This window comes from Sapajus apella, unplaced genomic scaffold, assembly GCF_009761245.1.
Source record: "Sapajus apella isolate SASKATOON/1434 unplaced genomic scaffold, GSC_monkey_1.0 scaffold38, whole genome shotgun sequence".
NCBI lineage: Eukaryota > Metazoa > Chordata > Mammalia > Primates > Cebidae > Sapajus > Sapajus apella.
The window spans coordinates 5,231,838-5,256,622 of record NW_022436978.1 but is presented as its reverse complement, the minus strand read 5'-3'; the positions used below and the strand labels follow the sequence as shown (position 1 = coordinate 5,256,622).

At 47.1% G+C, this 24,785-nt stretch overlaps 1 protein-coding gene across 3 annotated transcripts; it reads left to right on the top strand.

Moving 5' to 3' along the window:
- Nucleotides 1-7,750: 7,750 nt before the first annotated feature.
- ACKR2 (atypical chemokine receptor 2) lies at nt 7,751-23,947 on the top strand. 3 transcript variants are annotated; one of them, XM_032298125.1, is made up of 2 exons: nt 7,751-8,660; nt 22,755-23,947. In XM_032298125.1, the coding sequence occupies exons 1-2, from the start codon at nt 8,609-8,611 to the stop codon at nt 23,936-23,938; spliced, it is 1,236 nt and encodes a 411-aa protein (XP_032154016.1). In that variant the 5' UTR covers nt 7,751-8,608; the 3' UTR covers nt 23,939-23,947. The 3 variants fall into 3 exon arrangements, with proteins under 3 accessions (XP_032154016.1, XP_032154015.1, XP_032154017.1); XM_032298124.1 differs by lacking the exon at nt 7,751-8,660 and adding an exon at nt 11,390-13,394; XM_032298126.1 differs by lacking the exon at nt 7,751-8,660 and adding an exon at nt 16,433-17,636.
- The last annotated feature ends 838 nt before the right edge of the window (nt 23,948-24,785 follow it).

Here is a 24,785-nt window from a genome sequence, read left to right as displayed (position 1 = left end):
CTCAGATGATCCGCCCACCTCGGCCTCCCAAAGTGCTGGAATTATAGATATGAGCTACAGCGCCCGGCCCGCTAAGAGACTTTTGAGACCTTTTCTCCTACTTACTTTTTCCAGGAGATTGATCTCACTTCTACAGACTTCTCTTCCTTATCAACCAAATGTCCCACCCACCTATGAAAGATCCCATTGTCAGCTGTCACAAATCTGGATCCAGCCATAAGGCACCAGGGCTTTCACTTGGGTACTGAGGAGTCTCTTCCACTTCCCCCGAGGAGGAGAGGGACAGGCAGAGCTTTCCATCCCCTTCTTCCACAGGCAGACAGGACAAGCTTGGAGCAAGACTAATATAGGGGCTGGGCGAAAGGAGGGGGATGACCAGGTGCTTGGGCTGGCCCAGGAACACTTGAAAAGAGTCCCCTGTCATGTGGTCTATACTTCAGACCCCAACCCGATTTTATTTATTATTATTATTTTTTGAGACAGAGTCTTTCTCTGTCACCCAGGCTGGAGTGCAGTGGCACAATCACGGCTCACTGCAACCTTTACCTCCTGGGCTCAAGTGATTCTCCTGCCTCAGCTTCCCGAGTAGCAGGGATTACAGATGCCCGCCACCATGCTCAGCTAATTTTTTAGTAGAGATGGGGTTCACCATGTTGGCCAGGCTGGTCTTGAACTCCTGACCTCAAGTGATCCACCCACTTCAGCCTCCCAAAATGCTGAGATTACAGGCATGAGCCACCACGCTTGGCTCATGTTCAGCTTTTAAAAATTATGAAACAGAAAGAAAATATCTGAGTACAATTGGTAGTAGTTAGGGTAATATTATTTTGTTTAGCCTATTTTTTCAGGTTTATGTATGCGTGTGTACGCGTACGATAGACTGCCAAGTAAAATGCATTTCCTATTGTGGGATACAGGCAAAAATATCTGCTTAGATGGTAACAGGACTGGATTCTCATCCAAATTCTCCCCCTTCCCTGCTGTCTAGCAGGATGGTCTCCATACTCTTGTGAGCCACAGAAACAGAATAATTTTTGTTGGGTGCCTAACTGAGATGGTAAAGTGCTGTATTTATGCCTGAGATGTTGATTTAGCCAAAGTGTTCCTGAACCTATTTATATGCCCAGAACTCTCCATTTACAGGGAATTGAATTCTTTAGGAGAGGGGACTAGGATCGGGCCTCTGGGCTTTTTCTTAGCCACCCACATTCCCTTTTCCAGCTTCCAAGCCCACACCCAGAGCTTCTGCTTCCAAACATTCCATCACTTTTCCAGTTACAGCGTTTCCTTATCTCTCACGACTTCCTCATTTTGTTGCCACGTTTCCCACTATGATATATGATGTGGATGGGTCACGCATTCATTCCTGGAGCCGTCTCCGTGCTGTCCCACCCCCACCTCTCCGGGCCGCTGCGCTGTGAGACAAGAGGAGGCCTACGCCCCTCTGTCAACCCACAGGTTCAGCTCCTGGAATTTTGTTCAGCAGTTTCTTTCCATTGACTCTTTCTAGGGGTGGCTGGGGGGGTGACTTGAGGGGACAGGCTTTGGATAGAGCAGTACATAAGCGTTGAAAGGGAAGTAGTCCTGGAGCAGACTCTGAGACAAAGATTTGAGTGTAAATTTTAGGTTGAGCTATATGAAATTGCCAATTTTATAGGTCAAAAAGCTCAACTATTGGCAACGTCATATGGTTCCACTGATGGTTTATCTGGGAGTTGGGGACTTGGGCAGGAGAGTGGGGAGGTGAGGCAGAGGAAGGAAGGCAGCCAGTAAACAGTGTGTTAGCAAACCAGCTTCCCCTGCGGGTGGCTGGACTTAATCCCCTGGGAGAAACTCAGGGAGACAGCGGGGTGCACACACCTTGGAGTTATTCCACCCAAGGGCAAGCGAGGTGGCGCATTTAGGCACCAACTGACCTCAGTCATTGGTTGGGGGTTCTTGGTGGGGGGCAGAAAACGTTATGTCCTGGAATTTCTGGCATGCTGCACTGGCAGGCAGAGCACAGCAGGCTTTGTTATTAGAGCAAGGCCACAGACAGAGCAGTGTGCGTACAGACAGCAGGAGTCAGCCAGCATGTGCCCAGTAGGTGGAAGCTCTGGTAGACGAGGGCCACCAATGGTGACTGTTACAGGAGCTCTGCCAGGGGATTCTGAAGGTGCCTCCAGTGAGCACCTCTGGCCACAGACTCAAGTAGATGAGAAAATATGACTGTATTTTTCTAGAACAAGCTATTTTCTATTTTGAGACCACATTCTACAGGATGTGGACACTAAATTGCCGTCACTCCGAATTGAATTGCATCAGTTCCAGGAAACTGGTTAGTGCCCAGGTGCAGGGGAGCATGGCACCACCTGGCTCTTGGTGACATCTGTCCACACAGGCCTCCACTGAGACATCCACATGCTGCCTCCCTGCTGGACACCAGCCTGTATGTCCACGCTCACTGTGGTCCGCCACCACCTTCAGGCCCGGCAGCTCATTAAGCACTTTCCTTTGGTTGCTTCAGGCTAGGGATTGGGATGGGGCTACCTGTGGACCTGTTCACCATGGACTCCCCATGTGCCATGTCCCTGTACCCCTCTGGGTCCCACAAACACCAGGACTGTGGCCATAAGGCAGGGCACAGGGTCCCTCTAATGTTTAGACTGACCTGCTTCCTTCCTGCCTCTCACCTTCTTAGCCTGGGGAGTACTTGTGTAGTTTGGTATAGAATAGAAACAGAACCTTAATTGCCTCAAACTCCTGTAATCAAAAACCAAGAAAAAATTCAAAGACCCTCCCTGAGTCTTGCTGTTTGAGTAGAAGAAAAGTGAATGGTGGGGAAACACCAATTAACATTGATTGATTGACTGATTGATTGAGACAGAGTCTCATTCTGTTGCCCAGGCTGGTGCAGTGGCGTGATCTCTGCCCACTGCAACCTCTGCCTCCTGGGCTCAAGCAATTCCTCAGCCCCCTGGGTAGGTGGAACTACAGGCGCATGGCACCATACCTGGCTAATTTTTTTATATTTTTGTGAGAGACGGGGTTTCAGCATGTTGGCCAAGCTGGTCTTGAATTCCTCACCTCAGATGATCCACCCACTTCAGCCTCTGATTGACATTTTAAAATATGAAATTCTGCCTTAACCCCTAGGGAACCTCTGGTCTCACGCTTAACAAGGCAATGTGACCACAGCCCCTTCCACAGATGCTTCTGCTGCTACTTTTTGCTTTATGACCATCGTAGCCATGTAACGGAGGAGAGACAGTTGCTGTTTTAAGCAAGGCAAGGGTTCTTAATTTGAAGTCCATGATCTAATTCAGGAAATTTTTGAAGTTGGATGGGAAAAATTTTCCACTTTTATTTTCATTAACCTCTCATAAAATTAACTTTTCTTTCGATTATGAATGAAGGCAATGAAACACAGAACATGTTGACTATCTCTTCAAAGTGTTTTGAACCTGAAGTGTTTTGGATTTTGGATTTTTTCTGATTTTGGAATATCTGCATATGCATAATGAGATATTTTGTGGCTGGGACACAAAAACATGAAACTCATTTATGTTTCATATGCACTTTACACACATGACCCAAAGGTAATTTTAAACAATAGTTAAAAGAATTTTGTGCATAAAACAAAGTTTTCACCGTATTTTGGTTGCAACCCATCACATAAGGTGAGGTGTGAAGTTTTTCACTTGTGGCATCATGTTAGCACTCAAAAAGTTTTGGATTTTGGAGCATTTTGGAGTTTTGGATTATGGATCTGTAATATCAGCTTGTAATATTATTGGGACCTTGTCACAGGTATCTTGAAACATAATTTATACTCATCACTATTACAGACAGAATAATTGTTCTCACTACCTCCAAATTTATATGTTGAAACCTAATTTCCAATGTGATGATTTTTGGAGGTGGGGCCTTTTGGAGGTGACTAAGTCATGAGGTTGGAGCCCCTATGAATGAGATTAATGCCCTTATGAAAGAGACCCCAGAAAGCTCTCTTGTCCCTTCCATCATGTGAGTTCACAGTGAGAAGGCACCATCTATGAACCAGGAAGCAGACCCTCACCGGACACCACCCAGATAAATAAACTGGCTCTTCTAATCCTGTGCAAGGAGATTTGACTCAGGCACTGACTCAGTGCAAGAAGACAGCTTCAACTCCTGTGATTTCATCCCTGATCAATTAGCACTTCTGACTCACTGGCTTCCCCACACCCACCAAGTTTTCCTTAAAAACTCTGCTCCCTAAATGCTCAGGGAGACTGATTTGAGTAGTAATAAAACTCTGGTCTCCCACACAGCCGGCTCTGTGTGAATTACCCTTTCTCAATTGCAATTCCCCTGTCTTGATGAATTGGCTCTGCCTAGGCAGTGGGCAAGCCAAACCCCTTGGGAGGTTACAGTATTGGCTTGTTTTCATTCAGCATAATCCCCTTGAGATGCATCCACGTGTGTGCAGATCAACAGCTTGTTTCTTTTTATTGCTGAGTGGTCTTCCGCGGTAGACCTAGTCTGCTGAACCATTACTCGCTGGAAGACATCTGGATTATTTCCAGCTTTGAGCTACCATTGGTTTTTAATGTATTTTATTTTGTGTTTTGAAAAACATTATTCTGAGAAGGAGTCCAAAGGCTTTGCCAGACTGCCCAAGGGATCCACTGGTATGAAAATGTAGTTCCAAGGGGAGAGGAATGTCTGCCTCTACATTGTTTCTAGAGAGAATTCCTAGAGGCCAGCTGGGAGTGGGGAAGGGCAGCAATTTCAAAGCCTTGTCAGGGCTTCCGTGCTGTTGGAGTGAGACAAGAACCAGGTAGTCTCTGTCATCACAGCGACATATTGAGCTGAGCTGGACTATAATGAGGGGTAGTGATTCTGTGAACCTAGAGGATAGTGAGGGGCCAGAGAAGAGAGGCCACATGGCAGCTTGAAACCCAACCATTGCCCCAAACTTAAGAAAAATCTGCCATGCTCACAAATGAGCCATGCGAGAGATTTTAGGAGGCAAAGCACAGTGAGGGGGCAGAGTCCCTTACCTGGATGTGCAGGGAGAAGAGGACAGGTGTGAGAGGTGAGTGGTGAGTGGGATGGAGAGTTAGAGGAAGTAGACTCAGAGCTCCAAGTGACAGAGACAACATAATCACCTGGGAATTTTAGCAGGGGCAATCCCATTTCATTCCCTTTCTTTTTCTTCTTTTCCTTGAGACGGAGTCTCACTCTGTTGCCCAGGCTAGAGAGCAATGGCATGATCTCAGCTCACTACAACATCTGCCTGCCAGGTTCAAGCAATTCTCCTGCCTCAGCCTCCCAAGTAGCTGGTGCCCACCACCATGCTTGGCTAATTTTTTGTATTTTTAGTAGAGATAGGGTTTCATCATGCTGGCTGGCCAGGCTGGTCTTGAACTCCTGATCTCGTGATCTGTCCACCTTGGCCTCCCAAAGTGCTGGGATTACAGGCGTGAGCCACCATGCCCAGCTGCCATTTCGTTCCCTTTCAAAGGATGGTGTGATCTTAGCTGACACTGAGCTGCACTTGAATTCACCTGTAGGGAATTTTCTTATTTTAGTTAGAGGAGTCAGGGTTTGTGTTGTGATGACCTCCCAGCCTCCTCTCCTGGAAGGACAGCCCCCTAACTGGGAAGTTTCAGGTGGAGTTTGGACTTTGCCTCCTGCTTGTTATGCCCAGTCATATGTGGTACTGTGGCCTGGATGGGAATCTGGCAGACAACTACCAAGGAATGCTGGTAGCTAAGGAGCCACTGAGCAGAAAGGGACTGAAGCAGGGACAGAGGTGGGCAAGTGTCTGTAGGAGGAGGCTATAGGGTGTTGAAGCTAAGCCAGGTCACCAATGTACAACCACTAAAGAATGAATGGATCTGGGATTGACGTCAGTGGCTGCTCACTTCGCAAGCAGCAGCAACCAGCGGGAAAGTGCTTCCTGAGAGGAGCAGCACCAACTGTGAGGTAGTCTCACAAACATTTTCAACCTGAATCAGATCAAACCTCCACCTTTCCATTTGTGGGAAATACAGAGAATGGAGTGGCATGTTAAACAATAACATAAAAATGCAGTCGGCAAAATCCAGACTCTAGGAAACTTTCCACACAGTATGAAAAACCAGCCTCTTCAATAAATGAGTTACAAAGAAAAGCAAAAGATGGAGATGGAGATGAAACCTATAGATTGAAAGAGATGGGGAAAAGTGTCAACCACTCACAGTGTGTGGTTCTTGTTTGGATCATGATTCAGACAAACTGTAAAGGAGAAAATTATGACTTTTACATGAAGAGTGACTGGCTAATTAACATTAGCTTCTTTAGGTGAGACAATGGTTGAAGTCCTTACATTTTAAAGGAACATACTCAAACATTTGCGGATTAAATGATATGATATTTAGAGTTGGCTTCAAAATAATAATATTAAAAGGGGTGAGTGGGTGGGAGTATAGAGGAAAAAGATCGGTCACTAGCGGGTCATTGCTGAAGTTGGATTATGGCTGACGGGAGTGCATTATACTCTTCCGGAATTTCCAGGGGTATGTGTTTGAATACTAAGATAATAAAGAACATCATAAGGGGGCCCGGTGGTTCATGCCTATAATCCTAGCACTTTGGGAAAGTGAGGCAGGGAGATCACCTGAGGTCAGGAGTTCGAGACCAGCCTGGCCATCGCGGTGAAACTCTGTCTCTACTGAAAATTTTAAAAATTCGCCAAGCACAGTGGCACATGCCTGTCATCTCAGCTACTCAGGAGGCCGAGGCATGAGAATCGCATGAACCTGGGAGGCAGAGGCTGCAGTGAGCTGAGATCATACCACTGCACTCCAGCCTGGGTGACAGAGCGAGACTCTGTCTGAAAAAAGAAAAGAAAAAAACATCATAAAACTACAAAATTTATCTGGTGAGAGAAGAAAACATCTGATTCAGAAGGGAAAATGTAGTAAACTAACTGGGTGGAGGCTGAGGGTGGGGGCAGGGGTAGTCTGGTCCAAATCCCAGTTCTGCAATTTGGAAAAGTTAGCTAATCTCTCTGTGCCTGATTTTCCTCATTATAACACAGGGTTGGTGGGAGGATTAGAGAAATTAATATATGTAATGCACTTGAAACAGTGTCCTGTTCAGCCCAAGTGCCATTTAAGCATCAGCTGGCTTTACTGTTCTGCCCCTAGTGCCCTCTCTGAAATGAAACCAATGACAGGCACTCGGGAAAGGCTTCCTGGATGGATAGATGGGGTGAAAAAGTGAAGGGGTGGTGGAGCAAGGTCCCCAGTTCTCAACTGTTGATTAGCTGTCAGCTTTGTCAGTTTCCAGAGACCCTGACAATATTGAAAAGAAAATAGCTCCCAAGAAATAAAACTGCCTCCAGAAAGCTGGCAGCTCAGCCTGTCCATGTCACTCACCCACTCCCAGGGTCAGCTGGAAACACCAACTTCCAAGCCTTACAGGATGCAATCTTCTTTGCCTGGAACCCGAGGGTGTGCCCAGCAGCTGCTATTTTTATATTGCTGCTTGGGCTGGCTTGGTATTTCAGTTTCTAGATGTGCGCATGCAGTCCTCATTGAGGAAGTCCCACAGGAAACAACAGCATGTCACTGCTGATGGGAGCATGGACATCATTGAGTCTAACCCTCTATACAGGGGTGTCCGATCTTTTGGCTTTCCTGGGCCACACTGGAAGAATTGTCTTGTGTCACATCAAATACACTAACACTAATGATAGCTGTTGAGCTAAAAAAAAAAAAATCACACAGAAAAAAAAAAACCTTATCATGTTTTAAGAAAGTTTAAGAATTTGTGTTGGGCCACATTCAAAGCTGTCCTGGGCAGCATGTGGCCTGTGGGTTGGATAAACTCGCTCTATAGTCACTTCATAGGTAGGGAAACTGAGTCCCAGAGAAGCCTAAGGTGGTGGAGTCTTTGTACAAGAAACATTGAGATCGCTGTTAGGTAAGAGCAAGTAATTCTAGGAAGGCTTTCTACATCAAAGCTTGCATTTACCCAACAAACGTTTACTGAGTGTCTACTGTGTGTCAGGTGCTGGCTGGGCTACGCAGTGGGGGATGTTCAGATGAGCAAGAAATAATTTCTGTCCTGGAATCGCTAACCAGATCTAAGGTGGAGGGGCTGGGGAGAAGGAAGGAAGAATTACACGGAATATTCACAAAGACAATGAGCAAAAGAGCACTGGAGTAGGAATCAGAAAGTCCATGTGGCTACTATCAACTGTGTTTCTGGGCAAGTGAATTTCCCTCTCTGAGTCTTGGCAACTCCATCAGCAAAATGGATGTGATAACCTCGGCCATCACTAAATGGATGTGATAGCCCACAGAGAAGATATCTGGGGAACCACTCCATAATTTTAACGTGTAATAAATATATACATGAAGGTATTTTGATAAATGAATAAATATATTGATTTCAAACAAAATTTGTAGCAAGGCAAGGGAGTAGTAATTGGGCAATGGGTTACACATACCTGCTGCTTCGTTGAAGGGTGACTTGGGCAGACGTACAAAAGAGGAGACAACACATTCTGAGTGGCCGGAGGGGACCAGGAGGGGGCAGCACAGAAAGAGGAAGTGGAAGAGGTGAGAGGAGTACCATTTCCTTCCTGTTGTCAATGGGGCATGATAGGAAGAAGTCTGAGATTCTGGCGTTAACAGCAAATCAAAGTGAGTAAATGTGGGCTCTATCCAGGCTTCTAAATTGGAGGCAAGTTTGTGGCCTAGAGTTTTAAGGCCCTAGAGAAGGACTGGACTGACTCCCTCATGAGTTAAGCTAGAACGGGGCAAACTTTGCCCAAGGAAGACAGAGAAATAGGGAGAAAGAAACAGTGAGACAGAGGATGACGCAGGGCCAGCCCAGGGCTCTGCCATCAAAAACCAGGCTGTCAAGAGCTGGCTGGGTCATGCTGGCAATCAGGAGCCCTTGTCTGTGGAATTCCTGCTCAGTGTGGGGCAGCACCAGGTACTCTGTGCAAAGGAATAAGGCTCCTATGAAGAATTTGCAGTCCGGTAGGGAGACAGATTTGCCCCTGAACAATAATTCCCCTACAGACTCGGGAAGGAGGCTCAGAACAGAGGATCAGGGATGTCTGGAGAGGCTTGGGGAGGCTTGGGAAGACTTCCAGTGGGAGGTGAGCCTGAAGACTTCCAGGGTGGTGGAGGACAGGATGTATCAGCTATAGGTCAAAGGTTCACAGATATGCACTCAGTACTTGGCTAAAGAGAGAAGCCGGTGTTTTGAAAATGTGATGCCACTTTTTATAGTAATTGTAGATTTTTCCAACATGTGAAAGATATAAGTACATTAGGAAGTACGTCAAACTAGTCATGATTTTAATGTCTACTCTGAATTCAGAAGTGGCATTGCACCCTATGGAGAGGCCCTGTGCTTCTGCCTGTCCGGCCTCCGTGACTGGGTGCATTCCCGTCCCAGGATCCTTGTATGCCTTAAAAAGAGCAAAGAATGTGAGTTCACAGCCTCTCCCTTCAGCCCACTTCAACATCCGGAAGTCTCCTTTCTCTTTGACTAGATTCCCCCTCCCCCCTGCAATGCACTGCCCTCTTCATTTCGGTTGCCCATGGGGCAAGTGGAGAACAGCTGGTAACCATCCCCTGGGTGCAGAGCATTTCCTCTGCAAATCTGGGCAAATGCTGCCAAGCTATCTGCTGCCTGGGCGTCTCTGTAACTCTCCCTGCAGTCTGGCTCAGAAGGGAAGCTCAAGAAGGAGCAATCAGAGCATGAGATTGGTGGTGCTGGAGGGAGGGTGCCTGATGCAGAGCAGGGGTGGGGGATCTGGGGCTACCTGGCAGGCTCAGCCCTTCCCAGAACTCTTTGTCTGTGGAGCTAGGACTGACTTCTCTGACTGCAACCTGCCCATTCCAGGAAAAAGCCCAACCCTTGTTGGGAAGATGCTTCAGTGAGTTCCTGGGACAAGGGAAACGTGGCCACTCACACAAAGGCTCAGAGGTCTCCCAACCACCTGCCCTGCACACCAGGGAGTGGCTGATGTGCTATGGCTGGGGAGTGACACTGAGAGAGTGACTTATATGGGCCACATCTTGTTAGGAAAAGCAGCTTAACAGGAAACAGATGGGTTGAAATATTTTCAAAGAGGATGAGACAATTTGAACAGCAAGACAAATAATGGGAGCAATAGAATAAAGTAAATACCCATGAGGTCATAGTAATATGAATAATTATGGAGAAAGGCCAACTCTTAAAAAAAATTTTTTTTTTGAGTTGGGGTCTCCCTCTGTTGCCCACATTGGAGTGCATGGCAAGATCTTGTCTCACTGTAGCCTCCACCTCCCGGGCTCAAACAATCCTCCTACCTCAGCTTCCCAAGTAGCTGAGAGTACAGGTGCATGCCACTATGCCTGGGTAATTTTTGTATTTTTTGCAAAGATGGGGTTTTGCCATGTTGCCCAGGCTAGTCTCAAACTCCTAGGCTCAAGCCATCTACCTGCCTCAGCTTCTCATAGTGCTGCGAGACGCTGTGTCCAGCTCTCTCATAATAAAATTAGAATCAGTACATGTAGAAAGAATGATGGAAACATAACATCACCACACAGTAATAATTATTGTTGGAAAGCATAAATGGATGCAAAAATTAGTGGACAAAAGCGTGATGAGAAATAGGATATTTGCATAGTCTCAATGTAGCAGGAGCATAAATAGTGATTTCACAATGGAAAAACTTATCAGATACCACGTTTTTCAAGTGATCAAAGTTAACATTACCAGAAAAGAGACATCTCGAAACTATGCCCCTCTGATATGTGTACTGAGGACATAAGGTCACTTCTGTGGTGTTCCTGCCCAAAATACATAACCTCAATCTAATCCTGAAGAAAAACCAAACTGAAATTTAGGAGCATTCTACAAATGAACTGACCAGCACTCTTCAAAACTGTCAAGGTAATGAAAGACAAAGCAAGACTGAGGATCTGCCTCAGAATGAAGAGACAAAGGAGACACAAGAATCAAGTGTATTCTGGTTTAGATCCTGGGCCAGAGAAGGACATTAGTGGGACACCTGTTGAAATTTCAATAAAGTATGTAGATTACTCAACAGTGTTGTGTCAATGTTAATTTTCTTGTTTAGATTCAGTACTGTGATTATGTAGATGTGTTAAAAGTGAACTCCTTAGAGGCCAGCCACGGTGGCTCACGCCAGTACCTTTGGAGGCTGAGGCAGGCAGATCGTTTGAGCTCAGGAGTTCAAGACCATTCTGGCCAACATGGTGAAACCTCGCCTCTACTGAAAATACAAAGTTTAGCTGGGTATGGTGGCAGGCACCTGTAATCCCAGCTACTTGGGCGGCAGAGGCAGAAGAATCCCTTGAACCTGGGAGGCAGAGGTTGTAGTGAGCCGAGATCACACATCTACACTCCAGCCTGGGAAACAGAGTGAGGCTCTGTCTCAATAATAATAATAATAATAAAACCTTAGGCAAATTAAACAGAGTTTAATTGAACAAAGAACAGTTTGAGAATCTGGCAACCTCCCAAACTAGATTAGGTTTAGAGAAACTTGGGTGATGCTAAGTGGTGGAAGAAGACTTATGGGCAGAAAAGGAAAGTGATGGACAGAAAATGGAAGTGAAGGACAAACAGCTGGATTGGTTACAGCTTGGCATTTGCCTGATTTGAACACAGTTTGAATGGTTGGTCAAATGCAATTGGCTGAAACTCTGTAGTTGGCGCAAGAATAGGTTATAGCCTGTTTACACATTCAGTCTGGTTACAGTTCATTATGTGCGGAGAAGCCTTTAGGCCAAACTTAAAATATGTAAGTTTTATATATTAAATGTATAAAACATATGTTTTATATATTAAAATATGTAAGTTCAGCCTTAGGCTAAGCTTAATTTAACTGGTGTTAATATTAGGGAAGCTGGCAGACAGGTGTCTTGGAATCTTATGCTTTATTTTGCGAGTCTAAAAATTATTTTAAACTAAGGATACACAAAAGGGGTGAGGTGGGGGGGAATAAAGAAGAAGCCCAGGTCCTAGAACTTAGCGATTCTGTGGGAGGGACCCAGGACTCTGTGGCTGTTGTTGGGCAGCTTCTTGGCTCTTATTCTCCCTATTAGAAAGTAGCGACTTGGAGGCCCTACTTGAAAGGACCCCTGCTTCCCTCTGCCTGAGTGAAAACACATCACAGTCTTAAAGTCCATTCTTGGTAGCCTGTGGACCCCAGAGAAGGGCAAATGTCTAAGTCCATGGCCATCTTCTTGGAACATTCTGTTCTCTGATGTCTGTCTGAGAGACTGTCCCCAACCCCAGTAAAGATGCAAAAACCAAGGGCCAGAGAGGTGAAGCCACCAACTCTAGGTCACACAGCCAGTAAATGCAGAGCCAGATCCAAGCCCAGCTAAGAGTGACTCCAATGCCAGCACCTTTAACCACCTGACATTACTGCTCTATTACTGCTCAGTTCAAGTGGAGGCAACAGGCATTCACCAAGCACTTGTGGTGTGTCAAGGGGGGCAGTGGGACTGGAGGTGAGGGCAGCTGAGATACTGATCCTGGACCACAGGTGCTGTGCTGGGAAGGCAGACCCTCATACTGCTAAGCATGTGGCAGGCAGTGCATCATATATCCAACATTCATTCATTCATTCATTCATTCTCTGCTGTTGCCTGTCCCTGGGCTCTGGCTAGTGGGTCAGATATGGTCCTTCCCCTGAGACCTCCTGACCCAGCAGGGGAACAGACAGTTAAACAGGCAGGTAACCATACAGAGATGCCATGAAGGGGAGTGGGGGAGAAGGGAAGGAAAGAAGGAATTTGATTTGGAAAGTCTGGGAGATGAAACTATTGGTGACAGTGGGTGTAGCAGACACAACCCTGCTCAGTGGAAATTATGGCCAGAGAAAGAGATTGGGAAGAGTTTAGGTTTGGGGCAGATTGAGGGGGGCGGCGGTGAGATCTTGCTGGGAAGGTATCCAGGATGAAGAAGCTGGAGGCAGGATCTCTGAAGGTGATGTTGGGAAGGTCCTTCAGAGACACAGAGTAAGCAAAGGCCTGCACATCTGGAATGGACTGTTAGTGGCCTTGATCCAGTTACCAGGGAATCATTCCAGAGAGGGGACACATGCTTTCCAAACACTATCCTTGGGGGATGCTCCTCGTGAGGTGGGAGGTCATCTGAGCTTGACTCTTGTCAATGAGAGAAACAGCTCATGGCTGTGCAGGATGAGGGTTGGGGCAAGGGCAAAGGGAATTTTTTTTCCAGTCTGAAAGCAGGATATATACACAAGCTGCTGTCCAGAGAGGGGACGAGCCTTCAGAGAAGAATCATACTCCCTCTGCACTTCCTGAGGAAGAGGCACCCGGGCGCTGCTGCTCTGCTCCCAGGCTTGTGTGGACATTCCCAAGCAAGTCATTCTGGCTCTGGTAGGTTATAGCCACACTCAGGAGGTGGGGTTGGGGTGGGGGTGGGAATGCCTAGGGACCACAGGGACAGACTGAACCCAGTGGCTTGGGGAGTGGGCACAGGTGCTGGGAACAGGGAGGTGCTAAGTCAGTGTAGAGCTTTCTCTCCAGCAATTGCCTCCAGCACCTGGAGAGTGAGGGGTCTTCTGACTTCTTCCCCTACTTGACTCTGGCTCTGAGAATCTGCTTTGCAGATTCCTAAAATCCCTGAGAGTTGGTTCTCCAACCTGGTTGGCTAGGGGAGCTCAAGCATTCCTTTCCTTCTCTGGACCTCAGTGTTCCCAGCTGTAAGAGAATGGGGCAGATGAGATAGTCTTTAAGGGCCTCTCGCCCAGGGCCAAAGTTTCGCAGCTCTGTGGTCTCTTCTTTTGTACATGCCCACCCTCTCCCCATCCTCCTCCTTTTCCAAATTCTTGACCCCCTTCCTTCTGCCCAAAACTGTTCCAGATTCAAATTGTCCTTGGATCCCCTCCCATGCATCCCAGCCTGAGCCAAGTGTCATTTAATCAGTGAGTGTATTCCTTTTAGGGGCTGAAAGAGAACTAATAGCATATGCCAGGCCCTCAGTTTGCCATAGTAACCCTGCAAAGGAGGCATGCTATAGGTAAGAAAACTAAGGCTCAGACAGGTTAAATGATGAGCCTGGGGTTGCACAGCCATTGAGAAGTGAGTTCAGCTGTATTCTGTCTATTCTACCATGCTAAGTGTGCCGCCCTTCCTGGGGGTGGTGGGGTGTTTCATTTTGAGCCCAGCATCATGTTGAAATACACATGCAAGAAGTTCTCATGGGAACATTTCAGGCCACATGGAGAGAGGCAAAAAACAAAACATCAAAAAACATTCCGGGAAAAACACGAAAGTCTCACCTTCTACAGCAGCTCCTTGAAGGGTCAGGCTGTAAAAGTGCTTACATTTTTGTTAGCTGAAATGAGCTTTGGGAGGAGGGTTACTCTTGTGATTTTATACATGTCACAAACATCCCTATCTCCTGACAAGGGCCAGGAAACATTGAGTAATGTGGGGTCCCAGGGAGCGTGGGGAGCAGGAGGGCCTCGCATATCTCATGAGCAGGACATGGCTATGTCTAGCTGGAGGCTGCAAGGAGACGCCCGCCCTGCTGAGGACTGGACGAGGCCACTCCCTTCCAGCCAGACTTTTTGATTACACAAATCCATGAGTGTTAGTGTAGCAGATGTGGCTCTGGGCATGAAAACAGACAAACAGGATACACTAAGATGTTCCTGAGGGTTATTTTTGCAATGGTAGCATCACAGGGGAGTTTTGTTTTTGTTTTTTGGCCTCCTTTCTATTTTTCTGCTGTATTTTCACATTTTACATTGACTATATATTATGATGATAATCAGGAAAAATAATCTGTTAAAAAAGTAAGGAGAGAGAGTGTGCAGTGATCTGGAATCCAGGGCCAGCTGATTCCTCTGGCCAGCTATGCCTGGCTTGCAGTGCAGCCCTGGATTTCCTGGGAAACCAGAGAGGGGATGCATACCTGTCCAGCCCTTCACAAGGGAGCCAGGAAGACACAGCAGTGACTGGGGCTAAAAAAGGGTCTCGGGAGACACAAATCCCTGTGTAAGTGTCAGGACTGGTTCCTATTGTCTTCATGGCGTTTTATAAATCACAATCCAAATATACTTCCCATGTAGACCATCCAGAAGGCCCCTGTTCATTCTGCAAGCCCGAGGAAAGGGCGCTCACAGGCTGAACTCCCAATGTGTGATTTGGGGCTCCAGCTCTGGAGCCAGCTGCAGGAACTTGGTTTCCAGTCCTGCCATATACTTGCTGTGTGTGCTTGGGTACATTACTTTCCCTCTCTGAGTCTCAGTTCCTCATCAGTAGAATGGGGCCCATCTTAAAAGGTTATTGTGAGCAGTCAGTGCATTATTACATAAAAAGCTCAGGGGAGGAGATCCACAACCTTGTTGTTATTATTATTATTTTTGAGATATGGTCTCACTATGTTGTCCATGCTGGTCTCAAACTCCTGGGTTCAAGGAATCCTTCAATTTCAGCCTCCCAAGTAGCTGGAACTAGAGATGCCTGCCATTGCCCCTGGCTGTGCTTACTATTTTCTTTGAGTTGTATTGTAACCTAGCATTTAAGAGCATGGACACCCGGTTTCAAAGCCTGGCTCCATTAGTCAATTGCTTTGTGATCTTGGGCCAGTTCTCTAACTTCCCTGTGTCTTAGAATCCTCAGCTCTAAAACAAGGCTAATGATAGTCTTTACTTCTATCAGGTAAATGTGAGGAGTAAATAAGTTAATACATTTAAAGCCCTTACCCCAGGCCCAGCAGAAAGGTCAGGACTCCATGGTGCTGTTATAATGATGACATCAGGTTGAATCCTCACAAAGTTCTTCATTGTATTGTGTATATTATAGATGAGAAAACTGGCTCATGGAAGTCAAGGCCTTTGGATGGAAGCCTTGCTTTTGTCTTGGGGCCAGCAGAGCCTGGAGGTTTAAGCTCAAGGGCACCCCAAACTGACCAGTGAAGTAGGAGGTGCAGTTCTACCTCTGAGCTGATCATCCACGGGTTTCTCTCCCTAGCATGCCGTTTCCGAGCGTCTAGACCGTTTTCCTCACATCCTCCACGTGTGGCTCTCACTTCCGTTTCCATGCATGCACCATCGGCCTTCTGAGCAGCTTTCCATTCAGGTGTCTTAAGCAATAGCATCCTGGTCTCCTGTTATTTCTCCATCTCTAGTGCCATTCTTCGCTCCATTTTCTTTCTTTTTCTTTTGAGATGGAGTCTTACTCTGTCACCCAGGCTGGAGTGCAGTGGTGTGATCTTGACTCACTGCAACCTCTGCCTTCTGGGTTCAAGCAATTCTCCTGCCTCAGCCTCCCTAGTAGTTGCGATTACAGGGATGCATCACCACGCCTGGTTAATTTTTGTATTTTTAGTAGAGATGGGATTTCACCATGTTGGTCAGGCTGGTCTTGAACTCCTGACCTCAGATGGTCCATCTGCCTCAGCCTCCCAAAGTGCTGGGATTATAGGTGTGAGCCATCATCCCAGCACTTGCTGGCCCTTGCTCCATCTTCTAATGAGCCAGCCTGGTCTCTGAGCTTGGGTTCAAAGGCCAGATCACATATTTTTAATTTTTATTTTATTTTTTTATATCTTCCTGCCCAGACAGCCAACTCAGGTATTTAATAGCTGTGTGACCTTGGGCAAGTTCCTTAGCCCCTCTGTGTCTTAGTCACCTCATATGTAAGAAAGAGATAGGAATACTACCAGCCTCATAGTGTTACTGAAAGAATGAAATTAATTAATGCATGAGAACAGGACCCATAGTAAGTGCTATAAAAATGCTGAGTGTTGTTATTATTTTTATAGATGAAATTACAGTTCAGTAGCTGGTGTTTTCCCAAGCCCAAGAAGACGCAAGTAGAGAGATCTCAACACTGGTACCAGATCCCCCAAAGGCAGGTCTCCTGCCAGTGTGCCCATCCTCTGTTACGCACCTCTTCCAGGGCCAGAGGGTGTTCCACAGCCAGACACTGTGGTCAGAGTATGAATCACTTCACGACTCCTGCCTCAACTTTTCCAGCCACAGTTGGGCCAGGAATATGGGATTGGAGTCCCAGAGTGAAGGGCAGAGGACCAGAGGGGGACCATCCCATGCTGAGTGAGGATGGAATTCAGGCCTTGGGACCCCATTTCCACCCCAATCTTCCCAAAAGCAATCAGAGGAGCAAAAGGAGTCCCGAGGGAGGATTGGGGGTAGACATGGGGCCACTTCCCGTGACACAGGCCGGGGAGGCTGCACCAGCTGGAGGCGGCACTTGAACACGGTTCAAGTGGAAACAGCGGGGGCTTAGGGCTGGTAACGTTCCGTGATCACAGGCTCCCAAGGCTGCTAAGGCAGAGCTGGCCCAGGCTGGAGAATCCACTCAGAGAAGGAGAGTCTTGGCTCAGCTGCGTCCAGGCTCCTGCAGTAGGGAAGTGGGAAATCAGAAAAGGGAACAGTCAGGAGACAGAAGGGAGGGGGAGAGGAGGCTGTGCTAATGAATTCCACCACTGGGTGTTGAACACCTCTCCGATGCCAGCCCTGTGCTGGTGAGTCCTGGGAACACAGCTGCAGATCCTCGGCACCCTCAGTTTAGCAGGGGAAGCAGGTGATCTTCAAAAGGCAGTCTTGCTTCCAGGCGATGGACACTGTGGCTGAGGTGTGACCTTCTGTGAGTGCTTGCAGGGGCTGGGGCAGGGGTTTCCCCAGGCCACCAGCCCAGGCAGGGTTCTGGGAGGGGAGGATTTAGATTGTATTTTAAAGGAGGGTATGTTTTCCACAGTCAAAGGAAGCCAGCAAAAGTATTTTTCACTAGAAGTGATCTCAAATGGTGTTCTTGATTTTATATTTCAAAAGCTGGTGTGGCCTCTGGAGGTCACATTTAGTCTTGTTTATTTGATCAGCTTGCAAGTGGAATTAGCTGCACTGTGAACAGTACACTCGCACTCAGCATGGGTGTGCTTTCAGCACCGGGGGGAACTACAGGTGACCCTGCCCATAGGGTTCTTGGCTGTGGGGAAGGTGGTCGTGAAATTGATGTTTAAGGTGGAAGAGGGGAGATGCTGGGAGACACAAAAGAGGGTTCAGTGAGTCAGGCAGGGTCCAGTCAAGCTCTGTGGGGGCCTAATCAGGGGAGTGCTGGTGAAAGTTTAACAACGTTCTGGGCTGGAGGCACAGGAGAGGCAGGATGGCAGAGGAGAGAGAGGAAAGCCTTGATTTATAGCATTTGCCATGATGTAAATATTCTCAATTTCAAGCTACCAACTTAACATCACTGAACGCAGAGTTGGTTAATTCCATGACCATTTGTTTAATGCCTCCCAGATGCCATATGATTGGCCCTCAGCCTACCACTGGCTTTGAACCTTCCTGCCACTAGTTGCTGAGGCCAGAATTCCCACTGTTGGAGCCTCAGCCTTCAAATTCAAGTTTGGTCCATTTTGAAAGGGAGTGTGCAGGGGAAGGGGTCACCATTTCCACCTCATGTTGTGAGGGCCATCCAATGCCCGGCCCACCATTTGCTAATCCGAGGCTGTAAACAATTGGGCTTCACCTCTCCACACCTGTTTCTTCATCTGGAAAGTGAAGATTATAATCGCTTTGCTTCCCAGGACTATGGTGAAGATAAGGTGAGAAAATTACATGTGAGCATTCAACTCGTAGAAGGAACCCAACTAACATGGCTGCCTCCTCATCACAATATCCTTCCTCTCGTTGCCTCAACTGTGACTTCCCTGAGAGACCTAAGGGAGGTGAGCCCTGCATATCTCCCAATGAGGGGAAGATCCTGGGCAACCAACCAAGACTCAATCACATCTTTCTTTTTTTTTGACACCAAATTTCACTCTTGTTGCCCAGGCTGGAGTGCAATGGTGCAGTCTCAGTTCACTGCAACCTCCAACTCCTGGGTTCAAGTGATTCTCCTGCCTCAGCCTCCCAACTAGCTGGATTATAGGTGTGCGCCACCATGCCTGGCTAATTTTTGTATTTTTAGTAGAGATGGGGTTTCACCATGTTGAACAGGCTGGTCTTGAACTCCTGACCTCAGGTGATCCACCCTCCTTGGCCTCCCAAGTGCTGGAATCATAAGCATGAGCCACCGTGCCTGGCCTTCAATCATACCTTTCTCAGTGAACCCTTTTTGTAACTGCTGGGTAGGGCAGAACAGAGGCCAAGGATGAGGTGGGACCAGGGACAAGGCACCATGTGCCTGGAGTCTGAAGACCTGGATTTCAGATGCAACTTGGCTAGTGACTTCCTGTGTGACCCTGGTAAAGTCGCTTTGCTCCTGGGGTAAATGGGGCTGACAGTTCCTTCCTGATTTGCCTTACAAGGCTACTGCAGTGCATCCGAAGGTGCCTGGCCAGCTGTAACGTGCATATGAGGGTGCTGACTGCTGTTGTCATTGTCGTTGGTATTATTGATGAAAGAGATAGGAGGGGATGGCTGTTCCAGAGATGAGGGAGACCTAGAAAAATTCCCAGAGTGAAAGATCAGGGGTAAAGACCTGATTGCTGTTGCCACTTTGTGATAAAATGCAATAAAAATGTCATTGGCCTTATTGATGAAAATGATAGGAGGATTGTTGCTCCAGAGGTGGAGATGACGTTCTGAACAGATTCCCAGAGTGAAAGATCAGGAGGCTAAAGGCCTCGAGTTGGAAGCGGATAGAGTGTTCCACGTAGAGGGAGAACAAAGGCGGTCTGGACTAGCAGGGTCTGCTGACTCTGACCTCTGGCTTTGATTGAAACATTTGTCAGACTTCGTTGTTTGCTAAAACAAAAGTCAAGGCACTTTGAGAAATCAAGTCAAGATCAAGGTCCATGTCAGCAGCTCAGAAGAGCTGGTGTTTAACCAGTGTCAACTCCTGAGTAATAAGCCCTGATTAGACCTGAGTACACCCCTCACATCCTCCTTCTGCAGCAGCTCACAGGCTTCCAGCATGAGCCATATGCTAGGGGTGTCCTTACTGCTGCCCAGGAAGGAGGAGCTGAAGGCCAGGAGGGCCCTGGTGCAGAGAAGGGGACAGGAAGACCAGTAAAAAAAGGCACTGGGTAAAGTTCCTTAGGTTGATCAGAAACAGAAAAAGCCACTCAGGCTGAGCCCCTGGGATGGGGACAGGGCATGTGTGGTTTCCCTAGGATCTGGTCCAGTTGCCATTGGATGGGAGCCCAAGGGTGGGGCAGAGGCTCACAGAATGGGAGGACTCAAGGGCTCCTGCAAGAGATGTTCTGCTCCAGCAGCACTGAATGCTTCCACCAGCCATGAGGTCATAGTACAACGGATACCATGGGTCAACTGGGAACCTGAGTCAACATTTCTTTCAAAGTCTACCTGAAAAAAAAAAGGTGACACTTTTATCAGAAAGGGCTAAGGAAAACATTTGTAATACATATGAAAAAAGCTAACATCTTCACTATTATAAGACCTCATAAAATAAGCAACCCACCCATTAAAAGAATAAATAATTCATAGAAGAAATACAAGGGGGCATTGAACATATTAAAAAGTTCAAGCTCAGCCAGGCGTGGTGGCTCACGCCTATAATCCCAGCACTTTGGGAGGCCAAGGCAGGCAGGTCACAAGGTCAAGGAATCAAGACCATCCTGGCCAACATGGTAAAACCCCGTCTCTACTAAAAAATACAAAAATTAGCTGTGCATGGTGGCGAGCGCCTGTAGTCCCAGCTACTCTGGAAGCTGAGGCAGGAGAATTGCTTGAACCCAGGAGGTGGAGGTTGCAGTGAGCTGGGGTTGTGCCACTGCAGTCCAGCCTGGCAACAGAGCGAGACTCCATCTCGGAAAAAAAAAAAAGTTCAAGTTCACAGGAGTCAAATATAAAAAAAATAAAATCCAGAAGTATGGGGTAGAGCTGATTTGCATTTCTCAGTCTGTGGCCCGTGACTGTCAACAGTCTACAGTCCCATCTTCAGTGGTTCTTCATAATTGCCTGCTTGAGCCACATACTCCTTTTTATCTCCTTCCTCTCTCCTCCTCGAGCCCCCTTACCCATTGGTGAATGCTCTTTGTTCAACATGAAGTCTCTCTCCTCTCTCCCTCCCCTTCTCCAGAACACACTACAGGTTTGAAAATATTTCTTCATTCATCATATACTTGTATCACTGGTTTATGTGAAGCTCTCTTCAAAAAATTATTTTAAATAATTTAATAAAATTCTGGGATCTCACTGCCTCAGAGGACACTTGACTGTGGACAGTGACTCGTCCCATCTCATAGGTCCACCCCCATCCCATGCCACTGGCTTCTCCTGCCCAGGCACCTGCCATCTTGAATTTGGTACCTGTCATTCCTCTGCCTTCCTGTCATCTATTTGTACTCCTTTGAAGTATGTATTTTTTGTTTCATTTGCCTTACTTTCATGAAAAGAGTATCATGTACATATTTTTATGGGACTTGGAGATAAGTGGACCAACTGAAAAGGAAAAACTCACAGGGTGGGGGCGAGGGTGATGAGGAAAGAATCTGCAAGGTATCCCATGTTTCAGCCTTAGGCGACTGAGTAGCTGGTGGAATCATTCGGTTAGATGGGCCTAGGAAAGAAGAAAGGGGCTGGAGGGGGAAATGAATAACTCAGTTCTGGGCAAAGCAATAATTTAAACTCACATTTATTGAATGTCTGCTATGCTCCGGTCACTTTTGTACAGCTTAAAGTGCTCTGCATGTATTATCACATTTAAGCATCACAAGAACCTCACAAGATAGGCACTGTTATTATTTTCATTTTAAAGATGAGGAAACTGAGAGGTGGAAAAGTTTAGTAGGTGCTGAGTCCATCAGCATGACGGATCACACCTTTTGCCGCAAACAGAAATACTGGATAAAATATTTAAAATATTAAATATTTGTCATTAAAAGTATTGATATAAAACTTGCTATTTACAAATAAAATACTTAAAAACTCTCAAAAAGCAAGGGAAATCCCCAGGTGACAGGAGTAAAGAAAACTCAAAGCCAGGGTGGATATACTGGACATTTATGGATAAAACAAGCCCCACTGAAGATAAGCTGTCATTAAAAAAATAATAATAAGCCACACATGAGGAAGGGTCAGGAGACACATTAAATAGGTGAATTGATATCCCTACAGAATAAAGAAGATTTGAAAGACACTGTAAGTTTTTAAAAAAAAAAATTATATAGGAGAAAAATGAAGAAACAAAATCATAAGGAAATAATTAAATGAGAACATCTAAAGGTTAGTCACTTATCCAACAGTAAATGTCCCAGAGTAAGTGGGATTTAGTTATAAGACAAAGGTGGCCAGGTATGGTGGCTCACACCTGTAATCCCAGCACTTTGGAAGGCTTAGGTGGGCGGATCACCAGAGGTCAAGAGTTCGAGACCAGCCTGACCAACATGGAGAAACCCCGTCTCTACTAAAAATACAAAATTAGCTGGGCATGGTGGTACATGCCTGTAATCCCAGCTACTTGGGAGGCTGAGGCAGGAGAATTACTTGAACCAGGAGGTAGAGGTTGTCGTGAGCTGAGATCATGACATTGCACGCCAGTCTGGACAACAAAAGTAAAACTCTGTCTCAAAAAAAAAAAAAAAGAAAGAAAAAAGACACAGGTGAGGGGATATCTGGGTGACATAACTATTAAGTGGTGCAGATGGCTCCCCAGGCTTGTGCTCTTACTTGTTGGACTGCAGATGCTGATGTAGATTTGAAGAGTCTATTGGACATCCCAGGGCAGCAGCAAAAGTGGTTTTAGAGAAACGTAGAGAATGCTAGGTCTCACCATATTGTTCCCCCCACACCACTACAGGACATTGGGACTGGGCATTTCCTCCCAACATGGCTGCCACTGCCTCTCCGCAGCGACTCACCACCGAGGATGCCGGCTCTGAGAACAGCAGCTTCTATTACTATGACTACCTGGATGAGGTGGCCTTCATGCTCTGCAGGAAGGATGCGGTGGTGTCCTTTGGCAAAATCTTCCTGCCAGTCTTCTATAGCCTGATTTTTGTGTTGGGCCTGAGCGGGAACCTCCTTCTTCTCATGCTTTTGCTCCGATATGTGCCTCGCAGGCGGATGGCTGAGATCTATCTGCTGAATCTGGCCATCTCCAATCTCCTGTTTGTGGTGACACTGCCCTTCTGGGGCATCTCCGTGGCCTGGCATTGGGTCTTTGGGAGTTTCTTGTGCAAGATGGTGAGCACTCTTTATGCTATTAACTTGTACAGTGGCATCTTTTTCATTGGCTGCATGAGCCTGGACAAGTACCTGGAGATCGTCCATTCTCAGCCCTTCCACAGGCTGAGGACCCGGGCCAAGAGCCTACTTCTTGTTACCATAGTATGGGCTGTGTCCCTGGCCATCTCTATCCCTGATATGGTCTTTGTACAGACACATGAAAATCCCAAGGGTGTGTGGAATTGCCATGCAGATTTCAGCGGGCATGGGACCATTTGGAAGCTCTTCCTCCGCCTCCAGCAGAACCTCCTAGGGTTTCTCCTTCCACTCCTTGCCATGATCTTCTTCTACTCCCGTATTGGTTGTGTCTTGGTCACGCTGAGTCCCCCAGGCCAGGGCCGGGCTCTAAAAATAGCTGTAGCCCTGGTGGTGGTCTTCTTTGTGCTATGGTTCCCATACAATGTCACCTTATTTCTGCATACGCTATTGGACCTGCAAGTATTCGGGGACTGCAAGGTCAGCCAGCACCTAGACTATGCACTCCAGGTGACAGAGAGCATCGCCTTCCTTCACTGCTGCTTTTCCCCCATCCTGTATGCCTTCTCCAGTCGCCGCTTCCGCCAGTACCTGAAGACTTTCCTGACTGCTGTGCTTGGACGGCACCTGGCACCTGGCACTGCCCAGGCCTCATTGTCCAGCTGTCCTGAGAGCAGCAGTCTTACTGTCCAAGAAGAAATGACTGGCATGAATGACCTTGGGGAGAGGCAGATTGAGAACTTCCCTAACAAGGAGGATGTGGGGAATAACGCAGCCTGAGTGTCCAAACCTCGGTCTGGTGGGAGCAGATGGGAAGCAGCTAATGTGAGCATCCACTGAAAGTGCTCTCTCCAGGGGCCTCAGTGACCATGTTGCTAAACCCAGTGGTCAATTCTCAGTTCTCAACCACCAGCAGCATTTGCTCACCCCTGCCTTCTTCCTCCACGACACCATACTTTGTTTTCTGATTTGCTGTAATATTCCCTCCCTTCCTTTCTCCCTTCCTCCCTTTTTCTCCCTCCCTCCCTCCCTCCCTCCCTCCCTTCCTTTCTCCCTTCCTCCCTTTTTCTCCCTTCCTCCCTCCCTCTCTCCTTCCCTCCTTTCTGACAGGGTCTCACTCTATTGCTCTGTCACCCAGGCTGGAGTGCAGTGGTGAGATCTCAGCTCACTGCAGCCTCTGCCTCCTAGGCTCAAGTGAGTCTCATGCCTTAGCCTCCCGAGTAGCTGGGACTATAGGCACCTGCCACCACCGTGCCCAGCTAATTTTTGTATTTTTATTAGAAAAAGAGTTTCACCATGTTGGCCAGGCCGGAGAATTGCTGCAATAGCTTTCCAACTGGCCACTGTGCTTCCTATTTCTTGCTCTCCTCCCATCTCATCTGCACCCAGCAGCTAGAGTGATTCCGACACTCTCGACCTTCACTACCACCTCCCTCAGAGTAACAGCCAGTTGAAACACCAGATTACAACAAATTTAGTTTAAAGTTCTCAATTAGTGTTATTGGCAATCCTAGAATCAGACAATAGGTTCATTGAATCAGGAACAGATTCAGTCCATAAAATAGGAGCTTTCCAATGAGCTGGGTAGAAGAGGTTAGTTTCATAGGCAGGAAAGGGCTCTGGAAGG

Coding starts and splice junctions, on each gene's coding strand:
- ACKR2 (XM_032298124.1), top strand. CDS start 13,181: ATGGCTGTGCAGGATGAGGGTTGGGGCAAGGGCAAAGGGAATTTTTTT. Junction 13,395..22,754: donor AGCAAGTCATTCTGGCTCTG/GTAGGTTATAGC, acceptor ACACCACTACAG/GACATTGGGACTGGGCATTT.